Below are 21,804 nucleotides of genomic sequence, written 5' to 3' on the forward strand. Positions count from 1 at the left end.
AGTTTAGAGTAAGATATGTAATAAAATATATATATACAGTATATATATATAGCCACCTTTCTCCCAGAATTGCAAGCACAGACTGGTGCTGGTGTGATGTGCAGTGAGGTATGTGACAAGGGTGTATCCCCAACTAGGAGAATAATAAACCAACTGAAAGGGATCCAGTATATTGAAGCATTTCATTATGTTTTATATGATGTGCAAGATGTAGATGAAGACAGAGTGGAGAGAGAGAGAGAGGATGTTGTCTGGACTCTGCAGTCCATGGTCACAGTATGAGCTAAGCCCAGACGTGCATTAGACACACATTTTTGCACCCTGCATGAATAAAGGATGTGTGCCATGCCAGGGGGTCCTAGCTTTGTGCAGAACTAACCTCAGTAGACTGTTGCAGTCAGCCTGGGAGGAGAGCCTAGAACCCCATAATAACATCTTCTCACTCCTAGTATTAATGATGACTACATGGCATGCCAATGGGAGTAGTCCAATCATAATATTGGCAAAATTGTTCAGGTGTTAAGTTTGGTATTCCTTTTATTGGATTTGACAAGCATTTGGTTAAACCTTAACTTTTAGTATATTGAAACGAATTGTGCAATTGCAGTTAAATTTTTACAGCAGCAACCCACTGGACACAAAAATCAATTCACGTCTATTCCACATTGGTAATTTCATTGAAATGAAAACTGTAGACTGATCAACGTGAGACATGGTTTTTGAAATAATATCAATTATATTTTAGCCTCACTAGGGATAACATTTGTGTGCCAGCTCATCTTGAGAGGTATTTCTTCCTGTTAATTCATAGAATACATCAAAGTCACTGTCACTGTAATTTAAAAGGTGTGAATGTTCAATTCATGAAACACTTTGAAAACATTGCCTTAAACCCCAACAGTGTGAATTACCTTGCAAAGCCAACAACACAGTTATAAGAGCACTGCAGTGCCCTCCAGTGGTATAATTTGCACATGAAGAGGTGAGTGTCTATCTATTACACATATTTGCAGCCGTTTACCGCTGAGTCATAGACAGATAATCTCAGTGGTTCAGCGAATTAGGTAATCTGGGGCAACACTCATTGATTTCATCCCCTTAGTCTGCTGGGCATTCATTGACGTTCACAGGGCCGACCACACTGGAGGCTGTCTTAAAAACAACAGGCTTTTTATTGACCTTTATGTTCCGCAAGCAGCCAACAAACGAAGAAGAGACTGGCACTCCTTTATGCTTTGATGTGCCTGTATAGGGGGGAAAGCATTAAAGTCATATTCATGTGTTTATAGAACTGTCAGAAGCTGTTCATCAAGGTTTGACATGCTCTACCAATTTTTGGAAAGTGTTTTGATTCAGAGAGGATTTTTTAATGAGATGCAATGGGTAGTGTTGCTGAAGGAATTTACCGGACATGCCACCAATGTAGAAGGAATCCTTAGTCATTGTGTAGGAGGAGTGGGAAGGCCCGACCGTACGCTGAGACTCTGAGTCCACGTTCAGTTGGACTACATTGTTCTGTTTGGACACTGAGGAATACAGTAGATGGACTGGCTATTAGAAGATCCTTCCAAGTCCTTGTAAAAAATATGCTGGTTTAAATGTATCTGTACTGTATGAGGATGAATCAATGGTTGATGTGAGAGGGATATGTACCTGCAATAACATGGAATGTGCCATCACACAGGTTTTGTTGAGGTGTCACAGATGCACTGTAGTCACCTAACCCATCATTCACGTGGACCTCCACCTGAGATTCAGAGCAAAAATTATATTCCAAAGTTTTCCACACATTTCAATATACTTCAGGCTACACTGTATCCAACTCCACAGTCCCATATACATGTTGATGAGGTTTAAAAGAACCTTGTTTTTCCTCATGAAGACACTTAAGCTGTTCCTACGACGACCCCTGGCATGGAAGAGGAGGCCTGTAGTGTTCCGTGGACGAGCCTCAAAGGTCAGCTCAAAACGGGAGCCCACAGTAAAGAACTTATCTAAAACACAAAGTATCTTTGTCAGAGTTACTGGATGAATGAGATGATTAGTTTTAAGCAATAATGCTCACAACTAAGACACCACAATTGTAGTATTTTTTGTTATGACTATATAAAGTCCACACCTAAGACCACATGCCCTGTGCCAGCAAAGTATGCCCCCGTCTCTGTTGCCCCATCAAAGCAGGGCGGGGCCCCGTGATTGGCGGCTGGTTCACCAACCAGAACATTGTACACTTTGAAATGGCGTATACAGCCAATCACACTCTTCTTGGGAAGAGAGCCACCCTGAGAGAGATACAGATGGACATAATTTTAAAACCAAGCACACATTTTCCAGGATGTAAATATAGATGTCATAGTAAATATGGCAGTTATGCACCAGATACAAACCTACAGGAGAATCACAATCCCACCCTCACATTGTGTTGTGTCTGGTTTGTTTAGACGCCGTTACAGTCTGTGTCTGCTTGCTTACCTGACCCCAAGAGGTTTTGGAGGCAGGGTCACTGCCCAGATAGACCGGGTTCTGCAGGGCTAAGGAGGAACCCTCCTCTGCAGGTAGAATACCATCAGGCACACGGAAACCATCCACGACCAGGTGGAAAGTGTTCTTCTCCACACTGACCATTACCTGCACACACACAGGCAGGCGCTGATCAGCTGCTTTACACTTATAAATCTCTCAGCTGTGGCTGTGAGGTACAGTGTACATTTTGCACTATTTAGAATGACCTGAAACTAACAATGATTATTATGACTTCATTTAATTATCCTAATATTGAGACCTGATATCTCAACAGTTATTAGACAGCTTACTGTATGCCATCTTCCATCGTTGCTCTTTTTCTTGTTGTAGATGACTCTGTCCTTCCCCAGTGAGAGTTTGATCTTGCCGTTGGTCATGTACAGAGAGACTTGGGAGATGTCCCCGTTCCCTGAGACATGGAGCAACAGCCCCTCAGATGACCTGGTTCTGATCTCCAGGGAGAAGTGAGGCCTAGCAAGAGGAACAAGCAAGCCACAGATTTAGAATTGGATTGTCTGTTTTCATAGGTCTTATAACGGTTAAATAATAGAAAAATAAATGTGCAGAGAATGTTTTTTTTAATGGAATGTGGATACGAGGACCAGCATTTGACCTGCTGTACCTGAAATTAAGTTCTTCAGGTGCGATGATGTAACTGAGCCAACTAGCAGCCCCAGTTAGCTGGTATGCCTGGGGGTCAGACACTTTGGGCAGTCTGCACTCAGTATGCACAGCACCAGATCTCTTCAGCCAGATAGAGGGGGGTGGGGGAGAGGATACACATTAGTAATGAACCAATACAGTAATACTTTACCTTAAGTTGCTCTATTCTTGTGTAGTTACTTTGTAATTACTGTATTATACGATTGTATTATTTTAGACGTTTGTGCTGGAAGACCAAACCAAAGTTACACCCCTGTCGCTTGAGTGAGAGCCTAAAACTTTACAGGAAAATGAAAAGAGCCAACATATCCCTTACTGCATACTTTTACCATGAATAGCCTGATGGTTAACATACTCTTGAATCAACTTTGGGAAATATTCCCATACTCACTGGTTTGAGTTTCTTGGGCCTCTCTTGAAGGCTTGCTGGCTCCCATATGGCCTGAGGAGGGGGCTGTAGTCTGCACATCCCCAGGATCACATCTCCCTTCTGGGTGAATGAGCTGAAGTCAGCAGGAATAAAGCTTTCTTCAGGCCTGTGTCAGAGCACAAACAGATAGAATGACAAAAAGAACATCATCAGTTATTTTTACTTTCCACAACTGACTTAATTAATTAGAGAAAACACTGTAGCTAATAATAATTTAAACACATTTACATTTCTTTCTTTTTTTAAAACATTTTAGTCATTTAGCAGACGCTCTTATCCAGAGTGACTTACAGTCTGTGCATTGATCTTAACTTAGCTAGATGAGACAACCACATATCTCAGTCGTAGTAAGGACATTTTTCCTCAAATTGTCACGAATTGGAATGACCACAATGTTGAATCATAATATCACCTCATAGAAGTTGACTTTTTCACATGTTTTACCGTTATAACTATAGTGTTGCATTTTAGAATCAGACCTCCTGATATGAAGGTTAGCCAGGCAGCCCCTGAAGGTCTCTCCTCCCAACACAACCTGCTGTTCATTGGGCTTGTCTTGGGGGGAGGTTTGATGCTGACCCAAATCACCATTATCAACCCTCAACTCCAATCTGAGGAAATCACAGCGCTTTTGTTATGTCTGTCTGTGGGTGTGTGGAACAAACCAACAATAACATTGTAGAGTTTATTTCAATTTCAGATGAGAAACATCTCTGCACAGCTTGACCAATGAAAATAAAAATGCCTTACTGTGTGCCATTCCTTAATGCAGTCAAGTAGTGCCATCTTCCATCGTTGTATGTCTTGGTAGACTTCAAGGCATTTTCATCAAAGTTAAACATCACATAGCCATCAACCAATGAGAGCTGGTATCCATGACGCTGATCGATAAAGAAATGGTGTGATGATATTGTTTACAAAAAGTGTATAATTCTAAAACAAAACTGTTAAATTCATTTTGATAACTCATTTTTATCCTTTTACTAGTGTTTAAGGTTAAAATATGACACACGGAGAGCAACCATTATTGAATAGTGGACTGACCTCTTCGCTGGTCCTGAGAAGAACACCTTTATTCTCCATGGTCCTGAACCCCAAAGAAACCATGGCCGCAGGGGTGGTCCAGAAATCCTGTGGGTCCACTGAGAGGGAGCCACCAGGGTGGAAAGTAGCTTCACGAACACCCTGAAAAGAAAATACACTGTACATGAAAATTCTAGAACTAGAACATCCTCCACATTGTGCAGTCTGAAATGTATTTACAAAATAAGAGACGGTTTACCAAAAGCGAGGTTGGGCATCCAACACTGACACCAATTGTCGTGTTAAACTCAATCTCCTTAGATTGTAAAATCACATTATCTATACATCCTCTGAATGGTGGGGTTGTGACATTATCTCTGAAAGAAAAGACATGACATGGATAATTGTATAATTGACATTCCAGGAAAATGCATGTATCCCTTGCAAGAGATGACAGAAAGCCTATTTATAGAGTTTGTACCTTTCTCTTAATGACGCTGGTAGACCCCCAATGTAGAAATGTTTGAAACCTTCCATGATGTTGTCTATTTTGACAATCTCAGTTGGTACTCCAGCCACATGTACTTTAAATGTTGTATCCATGACTATTACAAATTGTTCATTCTAAGAGAGAAAGCAGAACTTTAAAAAAAGTTTATGCAGATAAAACTAAACCGTACAGTAAGTCCCTGACACTATCTTACATTGAGTGAAACTTTTCTAGTACTCTTGGCATTGAGGACTTGGGTGCCGTGTCTTCCCTGCAGCACAACATACCCTCTCTCCACAGTAACACTAGTGTACGAATCCTGTGAAATACAACAAACATATTTATGAAGACATTGCTCTACACACACCAACCATAAAATCTCAATAAGGACTACATTTATTCATGTCCAACTGCAATACATTGATGTTCCTGTATCTACTTGATGAAATTGTAAGCTTGATTGATTACACGACTTACAATGTAAACCAGGTATTTAATTAATTTACTTGAACTAATTATTCAATCGTTTCTGTGTGTGATTCTGAATTAATATTTTTAACTGATATCAGATATATGAATGGACAAAATATACATACCTCATTTCCTTTATAAAACAGTAATGCATTCTCCACCTGGCTGTTTGTGTGGAACTTGAGCACTCCTCTTTTCGGGGTTTCAATTTCTTTAATGGCCGTAACCAAACCGTAACCAGTGCCGTCAAAATAATAAGGCACTGTTGACTGTAGACTAACACTAACCCTGAAAGAAGGAAGGAATTGCATGATACATTCTGACACTGAAGCAGAAAGATGTTTTTTCATGTATGGTCATGGTACAGAGCATAACAGGCTAAATGAGAAAATGTGGACAGCATTCACCATTCCGTACAGTATGGCATCTTTTATAGATTTATAATCAAGGTGATGGTCCCTTTTGTTGGTTCTTACTTTATATAGGACTGTTTGTCTACGTTGATGGCATTCTTGAAGTTGTACAGACTAAAGAATTGATCATTGATAGTAGACAGTTTGATGGCTCCACAGTATTTGGGGTAGCGCAGCTCCACTGGAGGCTAATGAGAGAAGGGCATAATGAAATAAAACAATACTTGAATAGGGAGAATAAGACTGGTCTGGTCCCGCTGATGTCTACAGTGTACTTCTGTATTCAACAATCAACAATGAGCATGATGCAGAAGCACAGAACACCTGGGAGGCAAAGGGATAGAGGAATGTAATTACAGTGAAGGCATCAGGATAACCGCCTACGTAGAAGACCACACTGTTGGTGTCCAGGTTGAGGAGGCCAACTGTCGTGTTGGGCCGGTTACTCTCCTTAGAAACTTCGACAGACTGTGATGGGAACCTGTGTGTGAGACTGAGCTCAGCATCTTGGTAAACTCTAGAGAAATAGGAGACAAACACAGTGGGGATTACAAGGGAGCTGTTTCCATCATGGGCAAACTGTCCCATGTCATCAAGTTAGTATGCAATCCAGAACAATTCCTCAGAGGTGTACCTGTTAAAGACGACCTTGTCAAAAACAGTGGAGTTCACTTTGGTTCTGGTTATGTGGTCGGTGTTCAACTCATGTACGACTCCACCCAGCTTGTATACACAGCGGAGAGTGTTATTCTTTACAGCCATTCCAATGAAGTCTTTGGATGACTGGAACGGGGGAAACAAGCCATAAATTAAAAGTTTAAAAAATACTGAGCATCTTCGATACAAAATGTATCAAAATAGTTAGGGAATCAATTGAAATTCCAAGATTAACGCTCTAGGATATTATGACTACACTATTTACTCAGATGGCACACTTACGTCCTTGTTGCCGAGATAGAGCACAAAGAGGTTTCTGTCATCCTGTGTGTTCTGTCTGCGCCTACGGCTGCGGTCCCCCCTAGTGGGCTTGGTCTCCTGGCGGTTGAGAAGAAGTTCAGCAGCTGTAAACGCCTTCAAATCCTCAACATTGGTGGGGGGGCGGAGCTCAATGTGACCCTTCCCATTGAAGGTCATGCCGATAGAGAGCTGGGGAGACACCAAGAGAGGAATAATGGACATTCAATATGACAGACAGCCAGGTACAGCCAGTCTAAAAGACCTAAGAAAAACAGTGTAATGGTTGGAGTGATCACGTTTGGTCAAGAAAGGACAAAATGTAAGGACTAAGGTTCACAGGAAAACAATCAAAATAGAATGAAGAATCTATAGTGTTTTAGGTTAGATGTGGTGTCACCCTTTTGACAATGTCTCTGGCCTCCTCTATCACGTCCTTGATTCTCCTGATGCTGTCTGTCATACTGACACTAGGAGGAGCCTGGGAGCACAGGTTTTGCACCCTGCTGAGGGTGTCTTCCAAAGTAGGCCATGTCTCGTTCAATTTCTTCACTGTACCAGTCAGGAGAGAAAGAAAAACAGCTCCAACCAACTACTTTCTTTTCACTTTCCCTTTGTATCATTAATTCAAATTCAATTCAAGAATCTGAAGTTGGATTTGAATTTACAGAGTAGAGGCAGAGTTTAGATTAGAATTAGAGGACGGTTCATTTCAATACCATGACAGGATATATGTACTGTGTGTCTGACATGAGTACTTACATTCATTGCCAGCCTCATCGAGCACACTGCCAATGTTTGAACTGACATTAGGAAGCCTTATATGTCCCAAGCTGATATTATTTAGTCTGTCTGTTACGTCATTGACTGTGTTATTGGCAGCGTTGACAGTTGCTTTGGCAGAGTCTATGAGCTTCCCAATGTCATCTGAAACACAAACAAATAGTGTACGTGAATAACATAAGTATGGTCATGTTGTGGCACAGAATGTGTAAACTGTCTTTCTCATCGATTCCATGGTGTGTTATTAAAACACAAGCATAATCTTTCATCTTGTATACACAAACCTCTTTGAATCTCTTTAAGATTCTCTGTAACTGCAAGAGCATCTTTTCTCAGCATCTCTCTTTTGTTCTTGGTCTGACCAACACGTTGCTTGTGGTTGTCAACTTTGGCTGAGGTCTCTGTGTGTAAATTTTTTTGGGGGGGGGATAAGTGGTAATATATGATAAGATAATATCAGAAGGAGATATAAAAGGAGACAACGGAATGTGTTTTATCGAGGGTATACAGTATACTGCAGTGTGTTTTGGCCTCCAACAAAACCGTTAACAAGTTCAAAGTGCATAGCTTTCTTCAACATCATAAAACAAAGCCTTTGCCTCATATAATGTCCTGGAAGGATTGAGAAGGGGTCAATAACATGATACATTCTTGTTTCTATTGTAGCTTTAGTGTCGTTAGAAAAGCAAATATTGGGATGATTATTACACCTCTGAGGTCCTTCTCAGCATTCATGGCCTCGGTCAGTAAGCTACTTGCATTATGCTTTAGTTCCTCAGACCTGTTGGTCAGACCTTGCTCCTCCACATCCTGAAACATATAAAAGTTACTGGAGATATGTGAAATACTTATTGATTGTATGTTAACTGTATTTTCAATGTTGTTGTGAATTTGAAGTTAACGGTGGCTGTAGCATCCAGACCAGTATAATAATCACCTTCAGAGCTTTGTCGGATGCCTCTTTGGATTGGTTGGCCTCCATCTCTGCCTCTTCAATGGCTTTTATGATGCTGCTGTAGGCTCTGATGCTTTCTGAGGCATGCTGCAGGTCAGAGCTGTTGGTGGCATTATGCACTGCCCTGCAATAACAAGGAATACAGTGCTCACAGTGGCCCATACTAGCCAATAAAGACACGAACACACAAAGGTATAAAGAAGTAGGCCCCCAACCTAATGACCTTACTCTGTCAACCTACATGTGTAGTTCCATTGCCAGTCTGTTTAGTTCCTCTGCATGCTCCTCTGCCATGACGACAATGCCCTCCTTCTGTTTTGCTTTAGCGATATCATTCAGCCTCTTGGTTAGATTGGGCTTGGCTCCGTCTATCTCGGCTGCAAGGTGCTCGTATTCCTGAAAGATTTAAATGATATTTTGAATGCCTCCTTCACAACAAGAGAGATAGGAATTTCCACTGGAAACGATTTGAATTCATCTGCTTCATACCTTTTTCATCTCCTTCATCATTTCCACAAGGCCTGTGATATTCTTCAGTTTATCTTTGGTCATATTCATTTCAGGAAGCACTGAATCACGTTTCCTCTCCAGCTCACCTCTTAGTTGCTAGAAAATGTACATATAGAGAGAAAACAGTGATTACCCCTTGTCAAACACAGAAACTTGAGACATGATTTGGTATTTGTCATGTTCAGAAAAAGGAGAGAACATTTTTTGTATTGTATCTGAGATCTACAACATATTTAATAGATTTTACACCTCAGTGTTTGACATTACCGTCAGGATTCTTAGGAAGTCAGTACTGTTGAAGTTGAGGCTCCGTGTCCTGTTAACCATATTGTTTGCTTCTGCCACAGCCGCTGCCAGATCACTCAACGCAGATACCGACGTCATCAGGGACTCTGCCGTCTCATTGGCTACAGCCTGGTTGTCATCTAATGGAGCTGCCACATTGTTCTTGATGAAGTCCAAGACTGAGAGAGACACATGCATTACACTTTGCATTGTGAATCATATCTATCATACACAGTGAGTCAAGAATTTGTGTCATATTGATAATGTATAACATTTATTATTCAATAGTGTGATCATTTAAGTGCTGCCCTGTACTTTAAGTGACTATAGACTAAGCCAAAAGCCCCCTGTCTCACGTTTGTGAGCGTCCTCTTGCTCCCTGGCAGCCGTCACTGTCTGGTTACTGCAGCCAAGCTGTCTCATCTCCTTCACCATGCGCTGCACCACCTTCATCATCCTGGCTACCTCCTCCACTCCCACAGTGATGTTGGTTACACTAGAATTAGCCTCACTCAGCTGTTGAAGGAGATCTGAGAGGGAAAAAAGAGAGGTGGGGATTATCATGACAATGACGTTGTCACGCCCTGACCTTAGAGATCCTGTTTATGTCTCTATTTTGGTTTGGTCGGAGTGTGAGTTGGGGTGGGTATTCTATATTCCATTATTTGTATTTCTATGTTTTGGCCGGATAGGGTTCTCAATCAGGGACAGCTGATTCTCTGATTGAGAACCATACTTAGGTACCCCTTTTTTCCACCTGTCTTTGTGGGAAGTTGTCTTTGTTTGTTGGCACTATAGCCTTTAGCTTCACGGTTGTTTTTTCATTTGTTGTTTTGTTGGAGTCATTTTTTATAATAAAATAAAATGTACGCTCACCACGCTGCACCTTGGTCCACTTCCTTCAACAGCCGTGACAGACGTATCATTATATTATCATATTAAAACACTTTCAATAACAGTTTACCTTCTATATTCATTAGAAGATCTTGAGCTTCAGGGATAAAATCCTCGGCTCTCTGTTTGGTTTGGATCACTTTCACCAAGACATTCTCAGCATCTGAGAGAGAGTAACTTGCCTAGAGAGAGTAAGATCACACAAGTAAAAAGGATATAGTTTTTCTGGAAAATAACGGATTACATCTGACATCTGATTATGGATAGCAGGCCTCAGACACCTTGTCTTCCAGTAGGCTTATGTCCTGACCCAGACTCATAACTTCTGCTTCCAGCAGATTGACCTTTGGGCCCTGAGCATCCACAGTAGTGCTGTACCTTCCAACCAGAGCCTGCAAGAGTATACCAGAGGGGAGTGATCATCTTGTTAAATTGTGTACATTATACACCATTTGGTGTTCAATATAGAGCGCCTCAGTAAGACCGTGTTAAATTACCTTTGTTTCATTAATGGCACCTTCCAGCTGGTTAAGGTTGGCTGGTGAGCTGTTGGAACCAATGCCCTGAAGCTGCTGCCTTAGCAATTCCAGCCCATCATCCATATTTTCCAAATCATTCAGTAAGGCCTGAGTACAGCTGTCACACTCTGACCACAAAGAGAGGAAGAGCAGATCGTTTAGTTAGGTCTAATAGGATGAGAGGAAATGCAATATGAATCATGCTGGCAATAACGGACAATAGCTCACTATACAGTGGGAATGTGTATTACTGTGTGCTTCACAAACCTATGCATTGGTCATCTGTGCCGGGATCATCAGGCTTCTTACACTCTAGAGACAGAAGACACAGTGAGCAACAGTTACACCAAATCTACAATAAGACAAACTATTATCAGCATGACATTTCTTGCAGGCATTTCTTCAATCTATAGCCTATAGCTTTATCGTTATATAGGAGGCATCCTGTTTTAATTCATAGATCATTTTCTCTATTCTTGTACGGCTGAAGTGGGTCCTGAGCTTACTTCCAGTCAGATGGTCACAGGTACTGGTAGCATCACAGTGGCATCGCTGGCACCTGCCTCCATATATCATTGGGTTACCATAGTAATCAGGGGCACACCTGCCAGATTGGAGGAGGAAGAGGAGAGGACAGTTATAGACTTGTTTTAAATACTTTTACGGTAAGATGACATTGACATTTTTATATGTACTGTAAAAAGCACATAAACACACCTCTCACATCTGGTTCCAGTGTAGCCAGGTTTGCACAAACATTCGATTTCATTTGCACCAATATCCAGACATGCTACTGCAAAACTACACAAAGAGAAAAAAATGCTTTTGAGTACCAAATAGTAATTATATGTTTTCATCCAATATTTTATCTGGGGAACGTAAAACCAAGTGTGCTCACATAGCTACCTGTACATTGACAGAGTGTATGGACATATAGAAACTGACTTGTTGGCTCTGAAGGGACATGGACACCCACGACAGGTCTTTTGGGCAGCATTGCCGTAGTAACCTTCCTTGCAGCGCTCACATCGATCCCCATCAGTATTGTACTGACAGTTCTGGAAAATAAAGTGTCCTCTCTGTTTATGACTGAAGCAGGCTTGTGGAATGTTAGGGGTATGGTTCATGATGTCATAGCACAGTACTGAGAGTTAGTCAAGTCTGGCATAAAAACGAATCTGTGGATATGACTTATATCCATCTGGATCAGCATGGGTTAGAAAAAGTGCATATGTTTACCTAACTGGTGAGTCAGGAGGAACCTATCCTGCTATGTGTGTGTGCGTATGTACTCCACTGGGTACAGACATCATTTCAAGGTCTAGTTTTGATTTACATTTAGTTGAGTTGTCAACTAACGTGAATTCAATTTGATATCAACAAAAAAATTCACCATGTCATTGGATTTAGGTTAAAAGGTGGGTGAAAAAAAAGACGAAATTCCTTTACGTTGATTCAACATCATCACATTGGATTTTGTTGTTGAAATGGCGTGGGAAAAAAGTTGATTTAACCTGTTTTTGCCCAGTGGGACCAATTAAGGCTGCTGTGTGTGCTGCAGCACCCCTGATAAATCACTTTTTTTATAGACACAGAGAGAGAGAAACCCACCAGACATCTCCCTGTTTGCTCGTCACATTCATTAGACAGGCTGTTACAGTTGCAGGGTACACACTGGCCCCTATGAGGCCCTGTCCTCTCTCTGTAGTATCCAGGGCCACACCTCTGTATGGAGGGGAAAAGTCAGATTAGGTAAGGCAGCCTTTTGATTGCAAAAGTGTCTTATCAAAAAAGTTAAAATAGAAAATATAGATCCGTTTTAGTCAATAATAACAGTACTATAGTGCTACGTGTTTCGGCCCATCCTGGACTTCTTATTTAGCACATTCTTCAAGTGAAGAAGGCTTGGACTGGCAGAAAAAAAAGAAAAAAGAAAGAAAGGTAAAACAAGACCCTAGTCAGGAGGACATACACTGTTAATCTGCTATCTTGCTATCCATAATAATTAATTAAATGTAAATATGGACCTGCAAAGCAACCCATTTTGTGTAAGTTGCTCAGACACATTTGTGTTGTGAAAATTCCAGAGATTTCAATACAAAACCATTGCTTGTTTGAGTTGTAAATCAAGGTGTGGTATATTCTACCACTAAATCAACACATGAGCAAAGAACAATGGGGAACATTTGAGGACACAAGACCTGGGTTCAAGTACTATTTCATATATTTCAATTACTTTTCAATTAATTTGAAAACAAGTTTTTGGATAACCTGTATTTGAAAAAACAAGTAGTTGAATATTGGAATGCATTTGGAAATACTCAAATACACTGACTCAAATACACTCCCATACATTTAACTCAGGTATTTGAAAATAGTATTTGAAATAAGTATTTGAAAATACTTTCGATTGCAATTTGGTCTACTATTTGTTTTGCTTTCAAATAACCATTAAAATACTAAAATAAAAGTATTATTTTGGGATGTGTATTTGAACATAGTCAAATACACAGAAAAAAGTGTTTACAGTGCCTTGAGAAAGTATTAAACTGAGATTTTTTGTCAATGGCCTACACACTGTTGGAAACTGACTTTTTTTTTTTTTTGGTTTGGTCAGGGTGTGATTTGGGTGGGCATTCTATGTTCATTTTCTATGTTTTGTATTTCTTTGGTTTTGGCCGGGAGTGGTTCTCAATCAGAGGCAGCTGTCTATCGTTGTCTCTGATTGAGAACCATACTTAGGTAGCTTTTCCCCACCGATGCTTTGTGGGTAGTTGTTTTCTGTTTTTGTGTCTTCACCAGACAGAACTGTTTCATGTTGTTACATTTTGTTATTTTGTCTCAGTGTTCAGTTTTTTTAATAAATAATCATGAACACTTCCCACGCTGCGCTTTGGTCTACACCTTCTTCATACGACGGCCGTTACAGTGCAATGGTATTTGGCCATAGGGAAAGTAAACAGGGGGCCTGTCCATAAGGGTGGGATAGGAGACACATGCTAGAGCTGATAGATCACAAATTACTGTCCTATAACACTGTCTTATATCTTAATATGTTTTCTATCATTATATTTTATCAATATTTTTTATATCATTATATTATCTTAGTATGAATAAATGGCTAATTTCATAGAATAGAAAGAAGTGTTGGCTCTGTGTATGAGAACAGCAATTATGTAGTGGACTGACTCCCTAACCTCAAGGCCTCTCCTGACTGATAAGAAGAACGGTGAGCTCCGTGGAGGAGTGCCAGGGTTCTGGAGTGATAACACCACCTGCCCAGCAACATCCTAGACACAGAAGGGGGGTCTGTTTGGGAAGGAGGTTATAAATATATGTGCTTGTGACTTCATATGTTGTCTTTGCAGCTGTATGCTTTCTCCTGAGTCTTAGAACATAACAACACAATACCCCATAATGTCAAAGTCGAATTATGTTTAATGTTTTATTTTTTACAAATGAATAAGAAATGTAATGCTGAAATGTCTTGAGTCAATAAGTATTCAAATGAGCTTAAGAAGTCGCATAATAAGTTGCATGGACTCACTCTGTTTGCAATAATAGTTTTTAACATGATTTTTAAAATACTAGCTCATCTCTGTACCCTACACATACAATTCTCTGTAAGGTCCATCAGTCAAGCAGTGAATTTCAAACACAGATTCAAGCACAAAGACCAGGGAGGTTTTCAAATGCCTCGCAAAGGGCACATATTGGTAGATATGTAAAAAAACAAAAAAGCAGACATTAAATATCCATTTGAGCATGGTGAAGTTATTAATTACACTTTGGATGGTGTATCAATACACCCAGTCACTACAAAGATGCAGGCGTCCTTCATAACTCAGTTGCCGGAGGGAAACCGCTCAGGGATTTCACCATGAGGCCAATGGCGGCTTTAAAACAGTTACAGAATTGAATGGCTGTGATAGGAGAAGACTGAGGATGGATCAACAACATTGTAGGTACTCCACAATACTAGCCTAGTTGACAAAGTGAAAAGATGGAAGCCTGTACAGAATACAAATATTCCAAAACTTGCAACAAGGCACTAAAGTAATACTGCAAAAAAATGTGGTAAAGCAATTAACTTTTTGACCTGAATAAAAAGTGTTATTGTAACGTCTGCTTCCAACTCACACTCTCAAACACATAGATCCCCTGAACGCAGCTCACTTTCCAGCCCACTTTCCAGCTCACACTCTCAAACACATAGATCCCCTAAACGCAGCTCACTCTCCAGATCCCAATGACCTGAATTCTGAACACCTGTTCACACACCTCTATGTCATTATCACACACTATTTAGTTCAGTTCTTTGCACCCCATCATTGTGAGGTGTTGTTTGTTTTGTGACACACTTCTATTCGGAGCGCTGGTTTTCCCGTAATTTACTCCTCCCGTGTATGATAGTTTTTGCCTGCCTCACTAACGAAGCTTTTTGCCTATTCCCTGCCTGTACTTTAGCCTATTGGATTTCCTGTTATCAACCTATTGCCTGATCTCCCGGACGACGTTACTAACCTTGTCCCTGCCTGTACTGTTGCCTTTTTGGATCCCCTGTGTATGGCCTTCTGCCTGCCCCTGGACCCAGCTACCTGCCTCCTGCTGTGGTCCTTTACAATAAACACCTGCTGTGCCCTGCGCTTGAAACCAGCTCTCTGTCTCCCATTGTGTTCATTACAGTTATGTTTGGGGCAAATCAAATCCAACACATTACTGAGTACCACTCCCAATATTTTCAAGCATAGTGGTGGCTGCATCATGTTATGGGTATGCTTGTAATTGGTTAAGGACTGGAGAGTTTCTCAGGATAAAAAAGGAAATAGAGCTAAGCACAGGCAAAATCCTAGAGAAAAACCTGGTTCACTCTGCCTTCTACCAGACACTGGAAGATTAATTCACCTTTCAGCAGGACAATAACCTAAAACACAAGGCCAAATCTACACTGGAGACATTGAATGTTCTTGGGTAGCCGAATTACAGTTTTATACTTAAATCTGCTGGAAAATCTATGGCAAGACCTGAAAATGGTTGTCTAGCAATGATTAACAACCAGAGCTTGAACAATTTTGAAAAGAATAATGAGCAAATGTTGCACAATCCAGGTGTGGAAATCTCTTAGAGACTTACCCAGAAAGACTGACAGCTGTAATGTCTGCCAAAGGTGATTCTAGCATGTATTGGATGAATACTTATCTAATCAAGACATATTAGTGTTTTATTTTTCATATAATTTTTTTCTAATGTTAAAACGTTTCTTCCACTTTGACATTAAAGAGGATTTTGTGTACATTGTTGACAAAAAATGACAATTAAATCCATTTTAATCCCACTTTGTAACTCAACAAAATTTGTAAAAAGTCAAGGGGGGTGAATACTTCCTGAAGGCACAGTAAATAACAAATACTCAAACACAGCTTCCGTGTCTAGACCAGCCTATTATCACCAGACAGAATGTGTTTGATATTATATTGTAGGATAATGTAATATTGTGTACAGTATGGATCTTTTAAATGCATTATAGTATGTACTGTGTTGTGAATGTACACTACCTTTGAAAAGTTTGGGGTCACTTTGAAATGTTCTTGTTTTTGAAAGAAAAGCTCATTTTTTGTCCGTTAAAATAACATAAAATTGATCAGTAATACAGTGTAGACATTGTTAATGTTGTAAATGACTATTGTAGCTGGAAACGGCAGATTTTTTAATGGAATATCTACATAGGCGTACAGAGGCCCATTATCAGCAACCATCACTCCTGTGTTCCAATTGCACATTGTGTTAGCTAATCCAAGTTTATAATTTTAAAAGGCAAATTTATCATTAGAAAACCCTTTTGCAATTATGTTAGCATAGCTGAAAACTGTTGTTCTGATTAAAGAAGCAATAAAACTGGCCTTCTTTAGACTAGTTGAGTATCTGGAGCATCAGCATTTGTGGGTTTGATTACAGGCTCAAAATGGCCAGAAACAAAGACCTTTCTTCTGAAACTTGTCAGTCTATTCTTGATCTGAGAAATGAAGGCTATTCTATGCGAGAAATTGCCAAGAAACTGAAGATCTCGTACAACGCTGTGTACTACTCCCTTCACAGAAGAGCGCAAACTAGCTCTAACCAGAATGGAAAGAGGAGTGGGAGACCCCGGTGCACAACTGAGCAAGAGGACAAGTACATTAGAGTGTCTAGGTTGAGAAACAGACGCCTCACAAGTCCTCAACTGGCAGCTTCATTAAATAGTATCCGCAAAACACCAGTCTCAACATCAACAGTGAAGAGGCGAGTCTGGGATGCTGGCCTTCTACGCAGAGTTCCTCTGTCCAGTGTCTGTGTTCTCTTGCCCATCTTAATCTTTTATTTTTATTGGCCAGTCTGATATATGGCTTTTTCTTTGCAACTCTGCCTAGAAGGCCAGCATCCCGGAGTCGCCTGTTAACATTGAGACTAGTGTTTTGACCACAAACTTTTGAACGGTAGTGTATGTTTGGATATTTCATGTGTCATAATGATTATATTCCAAAGTACGGTACTGCTGTAACCCTGTGATAAGAACCTATGACATTCTTGTGTGAGAAAACACAATAAAGTACATATCATAACTGCATTTWAAAAAATACTCAAATAGACATGTATTTGAACCCAGATCTGGAGAACGCGCCACCTGAAGACTGAAGTATAAAAGTGCTGTCGTCTGGACCTTTTGCTCCCTTTTGAGAGGAATCAATAAATCTTTTTTGAAGTCACTCTCCCTTTGTCTGTGTACCCTGTGATCTCTGTGTGCATCGCATTAATACATTTTTCGATTTTTGTTGTTCGACACAAACTTAAACCTCCATTAGTAGTTGAAAATAGCAGGCAAATTGGTTTATTTTGCAAAGCTCTATTATTTAGCCCTGCATTACCTGGGTGATGGCGCCAGCTGACTGGTTGTTGAATGAGGTGTCACAGTACTTCCTAGGGATCCTGGGGTGCCCTTTGTGCCAAGGATCCTTACCACTCTGGTGGTTCTGAGGCAGATAGTCATACCTACAGTTTGGATGTCTCTGTGGTGCTCTCTGGCCATCTGTGCAGGGGCCAAATAAAGCACACCACAACAATAATCCCCATACTCCTCCAAACCAGCAAACAGTCCCTTGTGTCATTTTCATACGTCTGCAGGACAGCAAAACTATCTCCCTCACTGTTGAGGAGCTTGGCTGTGGGAACTATGAGAGCTAAATACCTAGGAGCTCCTCCCTCTGTAAGCCCAGGGCCAGATAGAATGCCCCTATAAAGATAGACTGGTATACATAAAGGAAGACTGAGCATATCAGTGTGTTTAGTTTGGTGTGAACATGTTGAGGTTCAAAGATCACCTGGGTACCACTCCCTTTTCTTCAAATGTGTTTGTGGAGCAGTAAGTTGGCATGGCATAGATACTATTTGTACTCTGTACCACAGGTCCCGTTTAACAATTGTAAAACTATGGAAGGTGTAAACCTATGAACCAGGTGAACTGGATAACAGTATAATACAAGGAACTCAAAGACAATCTTCAGTCTAGCGTTGCTTACACACTGATTATGTTCCCACGCCTATGTTGCCTCCTGCAGACTGTTTGACATTCTGGCAGATTGAAAGGGCTTTCTCAAGATGCCTCGCTGTGCAAGGAAATACCTTCAAATTCAACACAAGCCGTCAGATACCTTGATGCCTCGCTGTGCAAGGAAATATCTTCAAATTCAACACAAACCGTCAGATACCTTGATGCACAATATCTAGTGCTATATCCAGTCCTGTATTCAATCCAAAATGTTCAAAGGAACATGAAATTCTAGACCAGCCTGACACATTCGGTCGAAATCTAAAAACAATCGCAGTCAAATGTCAATTCAATTGAACTTTATTCTCTATCACAGTGCAATACAGGCATAGCATTGCTCAGAGTAATACAGTATAGAATACAGAATACTTGGTACCATCACCCCCACAAATAAACCAAATCAATACTTTTTATTAACCTCTGACAACCTATCCAACACCAAGATGATATGTTCTGTCTCTGACACTTTATCACTTATGTGGTTCATAAAATAGGATACAGAGCGTAACTTGCGATGCCACAAGTGTTACTGCCATTCCGGATCATTCGCATGTAGCCACCCTCTCCCCATGCAGTACCCCAGCTGGGAAGAAAAGGAAAACATGCATACATTCATGTACAACAAATGTCTTACATATATGTATATGAAAAAGTAACCAATTTATTATATTTTGTTAGAATGTAAACCATGTTACTCCCACCAGTGATTCACCCACCTGTTTTTGATTATCCAATAGTCTTGCCCCCCTTCAGAGCCATAGCCAACCAGCAGCACCGCATGACTGAGGTTGTTGGGGTTACAGCTTGGCTCCTCATATATTCCTGTTAGACCAATAATAGCCCTGGTTACAATGAGGCAAACTCAGACAGGGCAAATGCATTTTTAAAAATTGAATAAAAAACCTTTATCAAAGTTAATATGTACAGTCATGGGAAACAAAACACTACATTTAGCTGTCCACCACCGTCAAAGAATTCAGTGAAGACCAACCTGAACTGTAGAACATGAAGCTTGGGTTATCTGCATCCACAGCGATGGTGATTGGGCCAATGGTTGCCACAGCGTCAGCCAGGGCCTGCTCATCTCCAGAGGGTATGAACCTGTAATCAGTGATGCTGGCAACCAACTGACTGCTGTCGTAGAAACAGGGTTGGGTGTCCTAGAAATACAGAAATGTGTTTTATCCTCAGCCATTGTACTTCTTAAATCATGTTGCTATTAACATTATGTAACATTGGTGTACATGGTCAGGAATGTCCCCAGTCAGACACTTACCACTGATGTGTAGGGGTAGGTGTCTGTGGACTGAAGCCCATTTTGAACCACATAATTATAGGCATTAGCCATCCAGGCCCCACTGCAGCCATATGTGCCGTAGGGCTTGGAGCAGTCCACAAGGTTCTGCTCACTCAAGGAAACCAGTTGACCTGTCCTCTTGAACATTTGTCCCTCGATGGCCCCCGTAGTGCTAAAGGCCCAGCAGGAGCCACAATAACCCTGTGATGAGAAATCAATAGACAGCATGGATTTAAAATCACTTCCTAGTTTGCACTGAAATTCTACTTACAGAATTTTCTAAAGCAAAGCCTCACCTGGTCTTTGACCTCAGTGACATAGCCCATGGCTCTGTAGTCAACGGTAACAGACCCTAACTTCTGAGCACTGGCACGGAGCTTTCGAGCTGATGCATTCTTCCCTCTTTTCTTTATTTTGCTATTTATCATGGCACCTTGCAAACGCTTGTATTCGTGCCTTGTCTACGCATTGAAGAGAGAGAAATTCCAAAGTGATTTAGTATGAAATGTATGAAGGAATCAATGAATAATGGGAAAATACTGTTTCAATACACTGCAATACGAACAATCTCTCATAATGTATACAAATGGACAGAAATGAGAACTTAAATGGGAATGTTGCAGCTCTCAGTGAAAATTGCTCAAAGTGGACCATTATAAGTAACTCATAGAAGTACCTTGGACTATAACATCCTGTACTAAAGAGAAGTGAAGATGATGATGGTCACTTACCAGGTCCCCATATTTATTCATGGCCATGGTGAACATCTTTGTCCCTCTGAGAAAACTGTTATTATTCTCATCAATCACTCTCATGTTGTCCTCCCATATGGCCTTCCTCTCAATGTCATCCCGCTTCAGGAAAGAACAGAATGAACAAACAAATAAAGTAGTTGATTATTGTTAAGGTGTGTGTCTGGGAGGGAGGGAATGACTTCCTAAATATTTACAATGTGTCTTCCTGTAGGCCAATATGCAGATTACTAGCCTACAGTAACTATTGGGATGTGTTTTTTATACAGTCTGTGTGTATGAGTATGTGTATAAAATAACATCTAACCTTCTCGTCGTAGGATACACCGTTGCTCCTCTTCCATGTTTGCCACTCTGATGGCTCTTGCACCTCCTCGTCTGAGTCTGACGCCACGTGGAGAGGATCAGACAGGAGGAGAGAGAGCAGCACAGCTCTCCCCATGAGGCTGGCCCATTGGACTGGAAGGATGGATGATCAGAGTAAAGTGTTTCACCAAATGTATTGTGTTCTGTTGTAAATTACTTTGCTGCAATTTATACCATATTAGATAGAGAATTATATGGAAACACTATAAACGCTCTGCGATTCTGAATGTTATGTTATTAAAACAATGCAATCATGATAAGAAATTAGGCTAAATGAATGTAAATAACCTGGCACTCACCTGATGGAAAGTTGGGCTGTCTTGTCTTCATGTTCTGAGACTAACTCTACACTCTGACCATGACTGGTCATCACCCCCTCTTTTATTGCCTGTGATGAAGGGTGTCCTCCCCTTGGGCCTGTCTGAAACCCCATCACCTACACACAAGAGGGAGGTGGCAACAGGGGACAGAAACCCTCTTATTAGACAATGTCAGGCCACAGAGTGTAAACACAGCATGTCACTATTCAAAGTAGCCCATATCAGTTTTTTGGCACTCATCACAAAAACAGCTTAGCGGTGCCAAGAAAATATGATAGCCTACTCTATATACAGCTCATCTCTAAAAACCTGCCAATTACAAGCTTGCAACTAAATAGTAATCAAAACAACTTCTCCTTACACAGGTTACCTGCAATTATGCACCCTGATATTTAAGTGTTACACTCTTAGAAAAAAGCTTTCCAAAAGGGTTCCTTGGCTGTTCACATAGGAGAACCCTTTTCGATTCCAGGTATAACTGTTTTTGGTTCTATGTGCTACCTAAAGGTTATGGAAAATGTGCTCTTTTAGTATTTCTCCAGTAGGTATCCTGGAGGAGAACACCTCCACTTCTA

At 40.7% G+C, this 21,804-nt stretch overlaps 2 protein-coding genes across 2 annotated transcripts; both read right to left on the bottom strand.

The window, feature by feature from the left end:
• Window positions 1-64: 64 nt before the first annotated feature.
• Window positions 65-18,158, bottom strand: lama3 (laminin, alpha 3). Its single transcript, XM_023997980.2, has 38 exons — window positions 17,815-18,158; window positions 12,524-12,637; window positions 11,858-11,970; window positions 11,630-11,713; window positions 11,419-11,516; window positions 11,180-11,224; window positions 10,892-11,040; window positions 10,676-10,786; window positions 10,465-10,576; window positions 9,857-10,030; window positions 9,483-9,679; window positions 9,195-9,311; window positions 8,947-9,101; window positions 8,688-8,829; window positions 8,461-8,560; window positions 8,035-8,151; window positions 7,730-7,894; window positions 7,368-7,519; window positions 6,953-7,159; window positions 6,648-6,796; window positions 6,371-6,530; window positions 6,077-6,201; window positions 5,726-5,888; window positions 5,344-5,448; window positions 5,121-5,263; window positions 4,899-5,016; window positions 4,661-4,801; window positions 4,367-4,497; window positions 4,096-4,227; window positions 3,578-3,722; window positions 3,146-3,267; window positions 2,814-2,994; window positions 2,473-2,628; window positions 2,120-2,282; window positions 1,864-1,994; window positions 1,654-1,747; window positions 1,407-1,526; window positions 65-1,244 (listed from the first exon to the last, which is right to left on the bottom strand). Exons 1-38 carry the CDS (start codon window positions 18,058-18,060, stop codon window positions 1,099-1,101), a joined length of 5,223 nt encoding a protein of 1,740 aa, XP_023853748.1. The 5' UTR covers window positions 18,061-18,158; the 3' UTR covers window positions 65-1,098.
• A 620-nt stretch (window positions 18,159-18,778) lies between these two features.
• Window positions 18,779-21,320, bottom strand: cts12 (cathepsin 12). The gene is made up of 8 exons (XM_023999378.2): window positions 21,209-21,320; window positions 20,851-21,002; window positions 20,523-20,645; window positions 20,088-20,252; window positions 19,771-19,992; window positions 19,486-19,654; window positions 19,211-19,316; window positions 18,779-19,077 (listed from the first exon to the last, which is right to left on the bottom strand). The coding sequence occupies exons 1-8, from the start codon at window positions 21,237-21,239 to the stop codon at window positions 18,978-18,980; spliced, it is 1,068 nt and encodes a 355-aa protein (XP_023855146.1). The 5' UTR covers window positions 21,240-21,320; the 3' UTR covers window positions 18,779-18,977.
• Window positions 21,321-21,804: the final 484 nt, after the last annotated feature.

Source organism: Salvelinus sp. IW2-2015, linkage group LG13, assembly GCF_002910315.2.
Source record: "Salvelinus sp. IW2-2015 linkage group LG13, ASM291031v2, whole genome shotgun sequence".
NCBI lineage: Eukaryota > Metazoa > Chordata > Actinopteri > Salmoniformes > Salmonidae > Salvelinus > Salvelinus sp. IW2-2015.